This window comes from Girardinichthys multiradiatus, chromosome 13 (assembly GCF_021462225.1).
Source record: "Girardinichthys multiradiatus isolate DD_20200921_A chromosome 13, DD_fGirMul_XY1, whole genome shotgun sequence".
NCBI lineage: Eukaryota > Metazoa > Chordata > Actinopteri > Cyprinodontiformes > Goodeidae > Girardinichthys > Girardinichthys multiradiatus.
In genome coordinates this window covers 1,364,707-1,381,976 of record NC_061806.1, presented here as the reverse complement: position 1 = coordinate 1,381,976, position 17,270 = coordinate 1,364,707, and the positions used below count along the sequence as shown (strand labels likewise).

The window sequence follows — 17,270 nt, the reverse complement described above, 5'->3', positions numbered from 1 at the left end:
TGTGTTAGGTTTAAACCCCAACACTCATTACAACATCTGCACAAAGAAAGACACAGAGAAGTTAGTTTGTTTTAACTTGCAAGGAGAGTGTCCCGGAGACTGTCTCAGTTACAATCCTCCAAACACACTCTGAAGACAGTCTCCGCTCTTCATGCTTTTATTAGAAAAGGAACGCCCTAGTTACATGAGATTTCAACTGCTGAGGGAGTTTATCTTTATGTGAAAACAGACTGTTCTCACATCCTGTGCTCATGTTGCAACATCATATTCCTCTATGCATATAAGGAGATAACAACCATTCTCAATCAGTAATATAAACAGCACATCTAGATAGTAAATGAGCAATGTAGAATGAAAACTGAATAATGTATGTACATTTATCTAACATTTCCCACCTGTTTATTCAGTTTAGCATTATATCAATTTTAAACATCATTCAGTGACTACTTCTTTTCAGATTTTCAGTCATGAAATCATTGCAATGCATAAAAAGTTACACTCAGAGGACCTCCCTAATAACCATCAGGGTCTGGATACAAGTCTGGAAAATGCAGAGATGTCTCTTCGTTGCTTGTCTCATCAGGGTCTTCATCTGAGTCCTCGTCTGGTCTTATAAGGGCATACATCTCTGAGAGCTCTGTTTTAACTGGTTGTATAGCAGAGGTGATTATTCGAGAACACAAGGCTCTTATACAAGGAATACAACAACATCCACATAAGGTGAGAATAGCTGCAAACACAGCAATAGACATTAATATTGAAAACACTAGTTGTTTATATTTTCCAAACATTTCCCCAAAACCATCCCACATTGAGGTGTCAACTCCAGAATGGTCTTTCATTTTGTCGTTGAGTGATCTAAGGCCTTCCAACGCTTTAGTCAGGCTTCCATCAGCTGCGGTGTTATTTGGTATAAAAGTGCAACACTGACCACCAAATATGGAACAAACACCTCCTTTCTCAGCTAAGAGCATGTCAACGGCAATTCTATTTTGGAAAGCCATAAGTGAGGTAGCTGACAGTTGTTCATGGATAGCGGAGAAACCTTCTTCAGTTTTGTTTCCTAATCTCTGCACATTATAATGGATGTAGTTGATTCTGTCTACATTTTTATTGATTGTACACCACCAACATAGGGTGGATTCAAAGCCTGCTGCTACTTGATCTGCTAATTTATATTCATCAGGGACCCCTCTTGGTATTCCTATGCTGTCTATGTAAGTAGGGTCATCTTGATTGTTTCATACCACTACAATCTAGATACCAGTCATACCCATCCCAGCTGTTTGCCCCATAGCCCCCTATTTGCAAGTTTCGATCAAAAGTGAACACAGTCTGTGTTCTGTTAGTTTGATAGCAGAAATACAGTTCTTTTGTTCTACTGCTATCCCCATCTGTAGTTTTACAGGGGTTTTTTAATATTTCATGTTGGATTTTGGATCGATTAGGATTATAGTACCCTGTTCTTCTTTTTTGCATTTTGTGATTTCTTTCCCATATTAACAGGGCACTTACAACTATGATTGAGATGATGCTCCCTATTATCAATATCTTTTTGTGTGTAGGGGTGAACATCTTTCTGTAGATTGGAGCCCTTCCTAAAAACCTGTAGCAGAGCTGTGGACAATCTTCACCGGTTTGAGACAACTGCAAACTATAATTGCAGCCCCCTTTGTAGCCGGACTACCTCTGAAGGTCAGATGAAGAGCTACAATGCTACAACAGATACCACAATGCTATTACTACAACACAAACAATGATAGTTAGGGTAAACACTGCTATTGAGAAATTTATTTTAGTCATGTTCTATTATTCTTTTACAATGTGTTAGATGGATCCATGAGTTCCTTTCTGCAATCTTAATCGCAGTTCCAGTAGTCAACAACACCTGATAGGGCCCTTCCCACTTAGGTGAATGCCAATACTTCTTCTTTATGCTTTGTGTTTTGCACATACTAAGCAGCTTCTACAAATTTTTTGAATAGGAGTTGAATCCATAGGTTGTGTATACTTGGTTTACCAATCCTGTCATCCCTCCTGTTGAGACATGTGACTTACCATGACTCAATATTGCTGCCCATTTGTATAGGTTTTTTGGTAGGATTGGTTTATTTTCTGGTCAGGTGAAAATACCATCTTTTAATTGTGCCCCTTTTCTTTGCCATTGTTGTTGTTCCTGCTTTGGCGATTGTTGTTGCATGTCTTTTAATGTTTCATTTTGTAATATTGTTGTTTTTCTCTCTTCCATTATTGTTCTTCCTCCTGAACTTAATTGATGACCCAAATACTTTACTGTTTCTTTGCAAAATTGCAACTTGCTTTTGCTTACTTTATGGCCTTCTCCTGCTAGATGTGTTAGGAGAGCTAAAGTGTCCTGTTTACATGCTTCTTCTGTTTCTGATGCCACCAGTATGTCATCTACATATGTTAATAGTTGACTGTTTTGTGGAGGCTCGAAGGTGGACAGACTGGAGGTCAAAACTTGAGAGTAGATTGTTGGACTCTCACAATATCCCTGAGGTAACCTTGTGTAGGTGTACCTTTTTCCTTTAAATGTGAAAGCAAACCAGTACTGACTGTCTTTATGCAGTGGCACAGAGAAAAATGCATTGCTTATGTCCACTACAGTGAAAAACTTAGCTTTTGGGTTCAGAGAATTCAACAGTGTGTGTGGATCTGCTACACACGGCGATCTTTGAATGACTGCGTTATTAACTGCTTGTAAATCCTGAACCATCCTCCACCCTACAGATGGAGGTGCCTTTTTTACAGGGAATATAGGAGTGTTACAGGGTGACTCAGCACATTCAATCAACACTCCTGCCTTTTTCAAATCTGTAATAACTGGTTCAATTCCTATCATTGCATCAGGTTTTAGCGGGTATTGTTTCACTCTAGCCCTGTATTCTGTTTTGGGTCTTATTACAACAGGAAGCGCTGTTTTGACTAGGCCAACATCTGTTGGCCCTTGAGACCATAGTTTTTCAGGAACCAGCTTCAACAGTTCCTCTTGTTCCTTAGTAAAGAAGATATGTCACTTTTCCTTTTTGTCTAGATGCACTCCGGATTGGACAGTCACTGTCCAAAACAATGCCTTTTTTGTCATCAGGGTTGATTGACTGTACCAGGTGTTTACACCTGTTGCAACCCAATCTCTTGCTCTTTCACCACTGTTTACTAATTGGCCCAAGTTTTTCCACTCTTCAGTTGTCTCTTTACACAGTGAGATATGAGGTTCTGAGTATTGTCTAAACAACCTTTTGACTGTATCTGGCAGTATTACTGCAGCTGCGGCATTTGCTGTCACGTCTGAGTACACATATGACACTGTTATTTTTACTGGAGTGATTTTGTCAAATTCGCTTTTGTATTTGGTGTCTGGTTTGTTTGTGTACCACATTGTAACATGTAGGTCATCAGGTGACATTACATCCTGAGGGTTTTGTATGGAATTTTTTCCTTCATCTACGAGAAATGACCCCGTGGAAGTTGGTGCTTTATTTGGGATGTCCAATGTATAGTAATAGTTTGGGCTTCCCACTCCCTGCATTACATATACATTTTCAGGCCTTTCCCTAGCTATTTTTAATCCATCAGGAGTTGGCAATATGATTAGTTGTAAGGCGACCATCGCATCTCTACCTAGTAGATTTACTGGACATTCTGGCAATATCAGTACCGAAAGTTGGCATGTTTTTTCCTTCCGGGTCTCTGAGCCATATGGGTTCAGTCTCAGTAACCCTTTTTGTCACTCCTTGGGCTGCTCTGAGCACAGCATAATTTCCACTAGGCTTTGCATGTGGTAGTGGCTCTCTGAGGGTGGTTCTACATGCTCCAGAATCACAAAGGAACGTGATAGGTGTGCCTTGTACTATCAATGTTATTTTTGGTCTAATTTTTTCTACATAGAACAGGTCTTCCAGATTTAATATGTTTTCTCCCTCCTCAGTCAAAAGTACCCTTTCTGTCATTTCACCAAGGGGTTGTGTGCTCAGTTTCCCCTGCGGCTCTGGTGCTAGTCACGCACTATAGTTTTGTTGGGCAGAGCTACTTTGGCAGTCTCTAGCCATATGTCCCTCTTTTCCACAGGACCAGCATGCTCTTGGATTTGTGCTCCAAAATGTCCTTTGCCTCTACCTCTTCCTCGACCTCTAACACGCCCCCTGCCTCGTGTTTGTTGATAATAAACTGCATTATCAAAACAGGCTGTCTCTTCCTCGTGGTAGAACACTGTGTCTTTTTGTTTGGTCTTTTTACTTTTTATAACTTTTTCTGCATGCAGGGCATGGTTGATGTAATCCCGTAATAAGCCTCCACTCATTCCTATGTAATGGCGGTTTACCCAGCCATGTATTTCAGGTGACGAACCTGAATGGAGTGCATTTTTTAACTGTTGTTGGAAGGCACTGTTTACATCTTCACTTGATTCTAGACCACTGTGAACCTTGAACACCGTTCCCATTCTTGCTCTATATTCATCAAATGGTTCATCTGGTTTCTGTCGGCACCTTCCTATTTCAGTGTAATTTGCTCTCTTTTTATATTTAGCTTTAATTCTTTCCAATAGGGGGTTCACATGTTCTGTCAGATCATCACTGTCAGCAACTCGGTTGGTACCATCTGCTTGAGTAGGCGTATAAGTTCCTTTAACATGAAACCAGTCAGGGCCTAACTTGCACATCCACACCTGTTGTACTTCTGCTCCGTTCAGGTGATAAGAACGTCTAAGGTCTTCCATTTGTTTCAAACATTCCTCAACATCTTCTCTAGGGTGGGGAATGCCCTCTACTGCCTTTTTAATATCATCTTGTGTCCATGTTCGATATACCCTTATTACAGCCGGATCATTCTGTCCTGATCGTGGATTTGGAAGTTCTATCAGAGGGAAAGTCTGTACTTCAAGTCCCTCTTCCTCAAAACTTAGTAACTTTTGAGGTTCCCTGGGAGGGCTTAACACACTATTAAAGTCCCCAGATAGGGTTGTTGACCAGTTCCCTACTGCACCGTCTTTCTGTAATTTAGGCTTACTTCCTATATCTTTTAGTGTATATTTAGGTGGATTTTTGGGAACTGGGGCGACAGGGGGAGCCATAGGCTCAGTTATTTCATCTTCCCCAGCCGCCTCTTCATCTTGTTGGGCTAATTGTTGCTGTAAGGCTGCATAAGGACCTGAATATTCATCATCTTCCTTTCGGTGAAACATTATTTCTTTTTCTTTTCATTTGTTTTTCATTTTGTTTACATTTGTTAGCTATTTTACCTTGTAAGTCTTTTAAGGCAGCCGTGGATAACTTTCCATTAAAGTTATAATGTTTTACCCAGTAACAATGGTTCCACAGCTGTTGTTTCTTCCTTTTCTACTACTTTCCAATCTTTGCATGATAAATTATCAAGTAACTTTTGTTTTTCTTTACTTTGTCCCTTACCCATTTTTAGGCGACTTTTAGTTCCAGTATGGTTTTAACACCTGGTGTGTTCTAAATACTGGAAATACTTTTTAAACAAGATGGTGATCAACTAACCTGTTGCGGTAAAATTCACTTCAACCTGTTAAGGTGGAATTTTCTTGCCTACATGCATCCGCAACGGCTCACCATTTGTTCCTTGTTTAATTTATATGAAAAACAGTCACCTAGTGGTGGCTATTTTTCCACTCTCACACTCACTCGCTCCTTTTATTAGTTTCTTAACAGAGGACTCCGCCGTCCTTAACGTAGAATTTAATTAGTCTATTTCAACTAAGGGAGTCTACCCTCCTGCGGAATTTAACTGTATTCTTCTTAGTTTCCTAACAGAGGACTCCGCCGTCCTTAACGTAGAATTTAATTAGTCTATTTCAACTAAGGGAGCCTACCCTCCTGCGGAATTTAACTGTATTCTTCTCTTGTACCTGATAGTGTCTAGAATTGTCAGGGTTTTACTATTTTATTCTTTTGTCATTCATCCCTCTTTTAATCATAAGATTTACTCACACTTCTCTGCGTCTTTGGAGTTCCGTCAACCCTTGGATTCCAGCTTGTCAGGGAGAACCAGTCCCGGAAAAGGTCTTTTTACCGTGGCCACGGAGTTTTACCTGGATCTCTCTCACCCGCTGGGATCGTCAGGTATCTTGGAATCCGGCTCTCGAAGGACCATTTAAATGTTAGGTTTAAACCCCAACACTCATTACAACATCTGCACAAAGAAAGACACAGAGAAGTTAGTTTGTTTTAACTTGCAAGGAGAGTGTCCCGGAGACTGTCTCAGTTACAATCCTCCAAACACACTCTGAAGACAGTCTCCGCTCTTCATGCTTTTATTAGAAAAGGAACGCCCTAGTTACATGAGATTTCAACTGCTGAGGGAGTTTATCTTTATGTGAAAACAGACTGTTCTCACATCCTGTGCTCATGTTGCAACATCATATTCCTCTATGCATATAAGGAGATAACAACCATTCTCAATCAGTAATATAAACAGCACATCTAGATAGTAAATGAGCAATGTAGAATGAAAACTGAATAATGTATGTACATTTATCTAACAAAATGGATTTTGGATTTTGTTACAAACCATAAACATGATTACAGTAAAATCCCTGTGTGGTATTTAGCATCAGTATTTATTGGTAATACAGCCAACTTTAAACCCATATAGTTAGTACCACTAAGAAATATAATGAACTCGCGAAATATCATTTGTTAAAACTAAAACAAATAGTAAATCTTCCATTCATTTTTATTTTATAAAGAGTGTGCTTAAAGTATTGTAAAAGTTTTGAAAAACTATTTACCATCTTAATACTAATGTACACTACACTCACATGTTTATTAGGATCATCTGCAGGGATCATGTATGACCGATCAGGGTGGGCCATCTGGACCATTGTTTCCAGCCCTGCTTGATTCTCCTTAGCAGAGTCCAATGTTGCCATGTTTTAGCACAAAATTGGAGAAATTCATACTTTAAAACAATACTTTTTTTCCGATACGTAGCAAGTCATTAAAACCTTTTAAGTTAAAAATTGGAGGCTTCTAAACTATCCTACAAGCCAAGTTGTGATGTGAAAAGGAAATGTTTGAAGGTTTGAGGGGTACATAAACAACACTTAGGCAAAAAAACACTTCCTAACTCAGTTTCAGCTTAATGTTAGCTTGAAAGCAACCTTCAAAGGCAAACCAGCCCACTTATTTCTCCTTTATCTAATGTGATGCACCCCTCTTGTCCTGAGTGACTCTGCTGGGCTGCAGGTAAATAAGAAAGCTGCTGATATATCTCTGAACCTCATTTTAAGATGAAAGTCCAATCTGACACCTGGTGCAGTTCTGAGGAAAGAAAGTGATAGTAGCCCCTGTAAAGGCAGAGAGCAGGTAGCAGCACAGGCACACCGCATTTAAACAAATAGCCTGGCAGGAACTAACAGATATTCTAAGAAACATCCATGAACCTGTCAGCTCTGGCACTTGGGCTCTGTTCCGGTGGTTTAAAAATAGAATGATGGTAGGCAATCTTCAGCGGCTGAAAACTAACATGATATTTCTATTCTAGAAGTGTTACAGGAAGCCCAACCAGTTAGACCCCGTGACTTTATATATTTAGGCTTGTTTAGCTCTGTCTTACAGGTGAAAAAACTCACATATCTGTTATTTGTAAAATATGTGTAGATAAAGCTAGCTCATATTACTGCAGTAATCTGAAAATGTCATTGTTAATTGGGCTGTAAGACAACAAGAAAATAATAATTTGCTGTTTTTCCCACCAGGATCCTTTATGATGGTCAATTCCTCGCAGCATTTGGGGGGCCAGCGAGCACAACTGTACCTGCTCCCCCTGAGTGAGAACGACACCCACTGCATTCAGTTCAGCTACTTCCTGTACAGCCGTGACGGCCACAGTCCTGGGGCCCTACAGGTCTACATCCGGGTCAACGGGGGTCCCAAGGGCAGCGCTGTTTGGAATATCTCAGGCTCCCAGGGGCACCAGTGGCACCAGGTGGAGCTGGCTGTCAGCACATTCTGGCCCAGTGATTACCAGGTTAGTCATATGCATGGAAAACCCAAACTGAAGGTTGACCAGGTTGTGTGTATTTTTATCAACCCTAAACCAGAACATAATGTCCATTGGGCCAGTATTCATTTTTATTGTGCACTGCCAGCGTTAAAAGGTTGCTGTAAATTGAGGTAATATATCGTCTAAAATGTCTTGGCAAGAAACCTTCTTTCAATGCTAGGGGTTTATGTGGGGATGCAATAACATCTCATGCTGCAGGACATTCAAATGCCACAATATTTCTTGTCAAAGCACAATCGATCATCCAAACAAAGATAACAGTATGGCACAACTGCAAAACTACCAATACAAGGTCATCCACCTAGACCTACACGCCAGGCAAGGAGAGCATTAATCAGTGAAGCAGACAAAATACGTAAAACATCCTATATTTGGAGGAATGGCAGAGATCCAAAGGTCAGGTCGGAGGATCTGTTGACAACGATATCTATTAGACAGGCACTACACAAAATGTCTCTTTTTTGGAGAAATTGCAGGGAGAAAGCCATTGGTAGAAGTAAGCTCTCATACATTCTGCTTGCAGTTTGCTACAACCCATGTAGGGACACTGTGAACAGATGGGACCAAAATTCAACTTTATGTCCTACATGCAAAACAATATGGGTGGAGAAAAGTTAACCCTGCAAAACACCCCAGAACACACCATCCCCACCATAAAAAAACGATGATGGCAGCATTATGCTGAGGAGATGCTTATCTTCCGCAGGAACAGGGAAGGTGGTTAGAGTTCATGGGAAGATGAATGAAGCTAAATATAGGGCAATTTTGGAAGAAAACCTGATAGATGCTGCAGAATCCCACAGAGCTGCACATGCTTTCAGAACTCTGGGGCTGACACCATCTGGACCTGCAGCCTTTTTCCAGTTCAGTCTCTCCAGCTGCTTCTTCACTTGATTTCTAAAGACAGACAGGCAGAAGGGGACCCCTCAGGGGAGCATCAGCATCTTCTGGTTTGTTTGAAAAAAAAAAAATATGTAGAAGCAGAAGGGTCCATGGCTGAGGTGGAAGATAAAACATTTGCGCTGTGACAGAAAAGCTTTAGTGAAAGGAGGATGGGATGTCTGTTTGGCTGGGGGCAGGAGAGAAGGATGCTGGGCTTGTTGCTGAACTGAACCTGTTGAAGAATGTGTTCAGTTCATTTGCAATTCTAGAAAGAAAATTTTAGAATTCCAAGTACTGTATTTTGTGTTGGTCTATCACATAAAATCTCTATCCCTGCTGGGGAAGGAAATTGTATTTCTTTGCGACCAGACTTTGGAAAAACTGGAAATGAAAAACACACAGATGGATACAAGCTCTGCTCAGTCACTTTCAAAGCCTAAACAAACATCTAGCTTCACATTTCAGTAAAACACACCTGTTGATGTTGGCATATTTTCATCCTGTCAAAGTTTTGATGCAAATCTTAAAATTGTGTTTTCCCAAACCGAGATTTTGCCCAGGCTTTGCTATCGACGCCATCATACCATTTTCTTTCACACAGCACCCAGTACTTGCCTCCTTCCTGCCAGTGCATTTATGTAGCTCTGCCAGCGAAACCTGCTGGTAATTATAGATTTGTCTCTATCCAAGCAAACAGCACTGCTGCCAGCAGATATGGACCATATTTTCTCCACAGATAAAAATTCTTCATTGTGGTGCTCAAAAAATAAGCAGAATCCCTAATTATGCTATTACCTTTAAAAAGATCTACAAACAGTGCCATGAAAAAGTGTTTGCCTTCCTTGTCACATTTAAATATTTCAGATAATGAAACAAATTTAACAAAGATAACCTTAATAAATACAAAATGCAGTTTTCAAATAATGATTTCATAATATTCATAATTTCATAGTAAGGGAATAAAGCTATTCAAATCAACCTGCCCCTAAATGACAACAGAATTGGCCCTAAACTTAATAATGGGTTGTGCCACCCTTGGCAGCAACAACCGCCATCAAGCATTCACAGTAACTGCCAATGACTTTTTTAAATTGCTGCTGAGGGGTTTTGGCCTCTCCCCTTAACAAAATTTGTATAATTTCAGCAACCTTTCCGAGCATGAACAGCACATTTCACGTCATTATTTATTTAAATCCAGTCTTGGAATAATCCCCACAGAAATTTCCATTTAGTTTTACTTTTGTTTGTTTATTCATTTTTTTATTTTTTGTTTTTGAACCATCCATCGATCCACTTGCTCCATCACAAATTCACATTCTCATTCAGGATTTTCTTGCAGGGAGGCATATGTTCTGAAAGGTTCACCTTCTGTCACGGTTGTCAACATGGTTTCTAACAAACATAAGGTGGGCATTTGTGCTGACTTTGCTCAGCAGTAGCATTTTTGCCCAGTTTACATCCTCTAAAACCAGCAGTGCCTTTGATGTTGTTCTTAGTTCTTTTCTGACCTCCTGGATAAGTTGTTGATGCACTTCTAAAGTCATTTTGTTAGGCCAGTCCTGGGAACATTCATTAGCACTAATCCTTCTCCATTTTTGGACAATCTCACTGTGGTAACTGGAGTCCCAAATTTTTATAACCATCTTTTAGGGAGCTTCAACTATGGGTCCCTGAATGCTTTTTCCTTCTACAGAATGTAACTTTCCAGATGCTTTTTATCTACTCAGGCTGTTTGTTTCTGTGGTTTGACGTTCGGGTTCTAGAATCTAGACCACATCCTCTGACTTTCCCTTGGGATTGTTGCAGAGTCCAGATGGTGAATAAAACAGTAAAATCAGACCAAAAAAGTATTTGTATCAGATTGTTTTATGGCATTTATGGTGTAAAAGCCACAAGGGTCACTCCAAATTGTTCAATAATATCCATGGGCACAATGGATTTTATATAAACTACACTGATCATGACACCAGACTTCAAGAGACAGAAATGCAGAGATCCAATGGGGATTGCAGTTGACTGTCTAAAGACATAATATACACAGTTTTATGGCAGTTAAGCTCTAAAACTGAATCAAAACCAGTTTTATCTCCAAAGAAAATGTTTGTAATCCACCAGCCTTTAATTATTAAAGCCTAGAAGGTGCGGTTTGGTGGAACAGTAACAAACACTCACATGCTGCAACTGTTTGCTTTAAATCGAATCTAAGAACATGGAAGCTGTAAAATATTAGAATTTTACTCGCTGAAATCTCCTAAAAATCCTTTGATGAGATGGTGCCTCCTTTATTTAAATACTTTCAAGTTAGCAGATTTTATCAATGTATTTAAAGGCAAATCTCAACATATCTCGAGCTTTGGTTCAGAGTCCATCCAGAAAGTCCGACCTCCTTATCCAGGAGATTTTCGTGGTAGATATCTACCTGCTTTCGTTTGATTTGGTCCTTGTCCCTGGAGTGGAAATGCAAGGGGAAGTAAAACTACACCAGCCAACTCCCCTGGTACCTGAACTGCAAAGTGTCCTGCAGTGGCAACAAACAGTTCGGAACACTTTTCAGGCGGATAGATGTCAGTCACTTTGCTTCTAATGTGTTCTTGATTTCTTTACATCGGGGCATAATGTGTTGCTTTTTGTTGATTTTACCTCGTGTTAGCACTACAAATTTTTTAATTGTTGTTAACGCTCTTGTATCTGCAACAGTGAAGTAGAAAACATGCCAGACAACATAAGCTAACGTTAGCTACTTGCGGACAGCCCCATTAAGGTGTGAGGTCTGTTTCCTCTATCGAGATACGTTTCCCCAGTGAAGAGTTGAGGTAGAATCTACACCATGCAATGCTTTGTTCTACTGCAGGTCCAAATTAGTGTAGGAAAATGTCCACCAGCAGGTGGCTCCATCAGCCAGTAAATAGTTTAGTACCCTCCCCATATCAGTCCTCTGTTCAGTGCTAAAATATTTAGTGGCTGTTGTGGCTAATTCTAAAAAGAGTAAACAATAAAGGATAAGGTCAGACTGAAGCTGACTTGTCAGAACCAGTGACGACCTAACTTACTGACTCTTGTTATCATAAATAAAAATATAATGCTAAATTATCAGAAATCACAGAAATATACAGGTCCTTCTCAAAATATTAGCATATTGTGATAAAGTTCATTATTTTCCATAATGTCATGATGAAAATTTAACATTCATATATTTTAGATTCATTGCACACTAACTGAAATATTTCAGGTCTTTTATTGTCTTAATATGGATGATTGTGGCATACAGCTCATGAAAACCCAAAATTCATATCTCACAAAATTAGCATATTTCATCCGACCAATAAAAGAAAAGTGTTTTTAATACAAAAAACGTCAACCTTCAAATAATCATGTACATCATGTAATCATGTACTCTCACTCACTTAAAACTGTGCACATATATTTATATTATATAGTAGATATGTTTATACTGTTTAATTTGTATTGTATTGCACCGACTACGCCAAAACAAATTCCTTGTATGTCCAAAAACGTACTTGGCAATAAAGCTTTTCTGATTCTGATTCAGTTATGCACTCAATACTTGGTCGGGAATCCTTTGGCAGAAATGACTGCTTCGATGCGGCGTGGCATGGAGGCAATCAGCCTGTGGCACTGCTGAGGTCTTATGGAGGCCCAGGATGCTTCGATAGCGGCCTTTAGCTCATCCAGAGTGTTGGGTCTTGAGTCTCTCAACGTTCTCTTCACAATATCCCACAGATTCTCTATGGGGTTCAGGTCAGGAGAGTTGGCAGGCCAATTGAGCACAGTGATACCATGGTCAGTAAACCATTTACCAGTGGTTTTGGCACTGTGAGCAGGTGCCAGGTCGTGCTGAAAAATGAAATCTTCATCTCCATAAAGCTTTTCAGCAGATGGAAGCACAAAGTGCTCCAAAATCTCCTGATAGCTAGCTGCATTGACCCTGCCCTTGATAAAACACAGTGGACCAACACCAGCAGCTGACACGGCACCCCACACCATCACTGACTGTGGGTACTTGACACTGGACTTCAGGCATTTTGGCATTTCCTTCTCCCCAGTCTTCCTCCAGACTCTGGCACCTTGATTTCCGAATGACATGCAGAATTTGCTTTCATCCGAAAAAAGTACTTTGGACCACTGAGCAACAGTCCAGTGCTGCTTCTCTGTAGCCCAGGTCAGGCGCTTCTGCCGCTGTTTCTGCTTCAAAAGTGGCTTGACCTGGAGAATGCGGCACCTGTAGCCCATTTCCTGCACACGCCTGTGCACGGTGGCTCTGGATGTTTCTACTCCAGACTCAGTCCACTGCTTCCGCAGGTCCCCCAAGGTCTGGAATCGGCCCTTCTCCACAATCTTCCTCAGGGTCCGGTCACCTCTTCTCGTTGTGCAGCGTTTTCTGCCACACTTTTTCCTTCCCACAGACTTCCCACTGAGGTGCCTTGATACAGCACTCTGGGAACAGCCTATTCGTTCAGAAATGTCTTTCTGTGTCTTACCCTCTTGCTTGAGGGTGTCAATAGTGGCCTTCTGGACAGCAGTCAGGTCGGCAGTCTTACCCATGATTGGGGTTTTGAGTGATGAACCAGGCTGGGAGTTTTAAAGGCCTCAGGAATCTTTTGCAGGTGTTTAGAGTTAACTCGTTGATTCAGATGATTAGGTTCATAGCTCGTTTAGAGACCCTTTTAATGATATGCTAATTTTGTGAGATAGGAAATTTGGGTTTTTATGAGCTGTATGCCAAAATCATCCGTATTAAGACAATAAAAGACCTGAAATATTTCAGTTAGTGTGCAATGAATCTAAAATATATGAATGTTAAATGAATGTTAAATTTTCATCATGACATTATGGAAAATAATGAACTTTATCACAATATGCTAATATTTTGAGAAGGACCTGTATCTGTACAACCCAGATCCATGTCTACACTGTAAAAATCTATTTTAGAATAAAATAATCATTTTCTTGTGGGAAATATCCGTGTATTAGCAGCAATCTGACCTTAAAAAGAAAACACACAAACTTAAAAGAACCAATAATAATAAAATCAAAGTAATAGCACAGCTGAATCCGATTCTTCAATAAAGAATATTAACACTTGCTAATGGTGTTACTTTGTCCATTTTTTTTGCTACACAGTGAAGTGTGGGAAACAGGGAAACTTTAAAAAAATTGTATTAAATAGGTGTTGAATTGCCTTCTCCCAGTTGAATTTACTAAGACAATGAACATATTGTCACACTATAAATGTATAGTTTTTGCTCCTTTTCATTAGAAAGAAGCCTGTGCCTTTAAAAAGATTGCTGCGCTGTTGGTCAAGTATCGAGTTTGTATTTGCGCTGGTATTGAGCGCAGAATTTCTGTATAGAAATAACCCCAATAGACATTGAGGTGTTTGCTCAACTCACTGTTTGCATTCTTACAATCCGTAACATTTGTACTGATTCAAAAACAAAACTAAAAATAGTTTTTGGGTTTTTTTGGTTAGTACATTAAGAAACATCCTCCGTGTGAATTTGGTAATTTAGGCCAGCTGGATTACAAAAGATTTCCACAGTTATTTTGGTCAGTGTTAAACATCATCATTTTCTATCGTGATTGGTCATTAACTTTGGAAGCACACTGCATTTATTGCACTTTAACACATGTTTCCCTCACAGTCTGGAAAAGTACAGGAAAGTATGGAATTTGAGGTACATTCAATCAATGTATGGATACTCGCAGATAAAAAATAAGAATAGAACCTAAAAACAGGTTTGTATTTCTAGACATTGTGTCACATTGCAAGCCTTCGTTATTTGTAATTCTGATGATTACAGATAATCAAAACCCAAAATTCAGTGTCTCAGAAAATTAGAATACTGGCAAAAAGTTTGGCCAGCAAACTCCCCTGACCTGAACTCCATAGACGGGACACCAGACCCAACAAGGCAGATGACCTGAAGGCAGCTATCAAAGCAACCTGGGCTTCCATTACACCTACGCAGTCCCACAGGCTGATCGCCTCTAGACTAATTCATGCAAGAGAAGGCTCAACCATGTATTGAGTGCCTGGAGTGACTGGAATTTGTGCCTAAAACATCCTTTTTTGGTCTAATGTGATATTTCTGATCATTGAAGATCATTGAAATTACAAGGAATAAAACCCTGAAATATTTTACTCTATGTGGAATGAATCTCTATAAAATAACCGTTTCACTTCCTGACATGACTGGCAAAAAATAGTGCGCTTTTACACAATATTAACATTTGTTTAGATGTACCTGTATAAAACCTACAGATGGTTACTGATATATCCACTTTTTTCACATCAGCTACATCAGGTCTTGAGGTTTATAGGTTTAGGTATACCTGCTTTTATTTATTCATGTTTTACAGTTTTTTTGCCGACTGAAAATCTACAGGTGTACTGACACATCTCGTTTATAGAAAGACATAAGGCTTGGGACACACTGTGGCAACTGTGGCTCAGTAGGAAGACTAGTTGTCTTGCAATCGGAAGGTTGTGGTTTCGATTCCAGCTTCCTCCTTCCCATATGTCAAGGCACTTAACCTCAAGTTGCCTACCGATCTGCATATCGGTGTATGAATGTGTGAGCGTTAGTGAGTGCAATTGGGTGAATGTGGCTCTAGTGTAAAGCGCTTTGAGCTGTCTGTATGACTGGAAAAGCGCTATATAAGTTCAGTCCATTTACCATTTACACCCAAAATTCCCCATCAGGAAACTAACAGTTTACAGGGTGAGTGGGGACAAAAACCTGTTGGTGGGAGGGGGTAAAGACTAGAGACCGTTTGAGCCAAATCTGGAAACAGCAAATGAAAATTATTGGGTGGGTGGGACACAACATCAGCTGCAGGCTGTGTTTTGGTGTGTTTTTGAAAACGGTATTTGTAATAACACATCATAACCATAAATGTAAAATCACAGTAGGCATGATACAAACCAATAATGAACTTATTACATTACAGTTTCTGACCATGCCGATCACATGTTGATAAAAGAGAAGCAAGAAAAAAACAAAACAGAAAACATATAGAAGTAACTCAGAAATGTCTCTTAGGTAAATGATAAAGAGGAGGAATTATTAACAGAAATGACATGATTCAAATTTTTAACATAATGGTCAAAATGAAATTAAATCAATTCATTTTGTTGTTGTTTTATAAGGTTTAGTTTTAATTAATCAACATTAATGGACAAAACATTTTCAAATCACAATTGTTTGTCACAAATTTACACTTATTGTTTATGCAATCCAGTCCAAACACTATAGTGTTGTCTGCTAAGATAGAAAGAATCTTTTTAAAATAAAGCGGACACTGAAAGTCCTTCCAAAACCCACCAACAGCCCAATATGACAAAACAAATGTTCTGAATGTTCCAAACTGTCAACATGAATATTACAAAAAACACAGCCAACACTAAATCAGAATTTTAATTAGAGAAATTAATTTGTGGCGTATTAAGCATTTTTAACCACATCTCTATTAATTTAAAGTATTGCAGAAAAGAATAATAGTCTGTCCATATTCAGGGAATATCTTCTATCTTCTCGAACTGTTTGTTTACTCTTACTTCTTTTTTTTTTTTTTTTTACCGTGTCCTGTCCGGCAGAGTAGCGCTCAGAATTGTTGTCTGAGTGACAAGAAATTACCCAACAGATTTACTTTCACAAGCAGAGCATCACAGCTAATGCTTTATAGCTCTGCTTGATATTTATAGAAGAAACTTTATTATAAACTTCAGTCAGTCAGTCATTTTCTACCGCTTATTCTATAGTGGGTCATGGGGGAGCTGGTGTCTATCTCCAGCAGTCTATGGGTGAGAGGCGGGGTTCACCCTGGACAGGTCGCCAGTCCATCACAGGGCAACACACAAACAACCAAGCACACACTCATTCATACACCTAAGGGCAATTTAGAGACACCAATTAACCTAACAGGCATGTCTTTGGACTGTGGGAGGAAGCCGGAGGGTCCCCTTCCCTCCTGGGGCAGAGGCAGGCAGACAGCGCCGGTACTGCCCAGATCCGGATGACCCGGGGTCTGGACCCTGACCCCTACAGATCTTGTAGGATGTGATCCCTCAGCAAGCCCACTTAAGTGTGTGATCCTTGGTATTTTAGTTGTGAAACAAAAATCTGCTGAAACCAGTTTGTGAATGTGAACTCTGTGTCTTTTCAGACTAAAAGTTGTGTAGTATGTCCCCAGCTTGACTCAGACGATAGGACAGGTGATAATAAGGATGAACCGTGCTACTTGTACACCACAAATTTATTAAGAAAACAGAAGACATTCCCTGATCCATGCATCCATCCATGCATCCATCCATCCAT

The 17,270-nt window shown here is 39.8% G+C and overlaps 1 protein-coding gene across 5 annotated transcripts in view; it reads left to right on the top strand.

Moving 5' to 3' along the window:
* LOC124878881 (receptor-type tyrosine-protein phosphatase U-like) overlaps positions 1-17,270 on the top strand; it is a 334,335-nt gene that overhangs the window by 172,280 nt on the left and 144,785 nt on the right. For all 5 annotated transcript variants that reach the window (XM_047383059.1, XM_047383057.1, XM_047383058.1 and 2 more), the window contains exon 3: positions 7,742-8,013. In XM_047383059.1, coding sequence (XP_047239015.1) covers positions 7,742-8,013 — 272 coding nt within the window. The remainder of the gene's footprint in view (positions 1-7,741; positions 8,014-17,270) is intronic.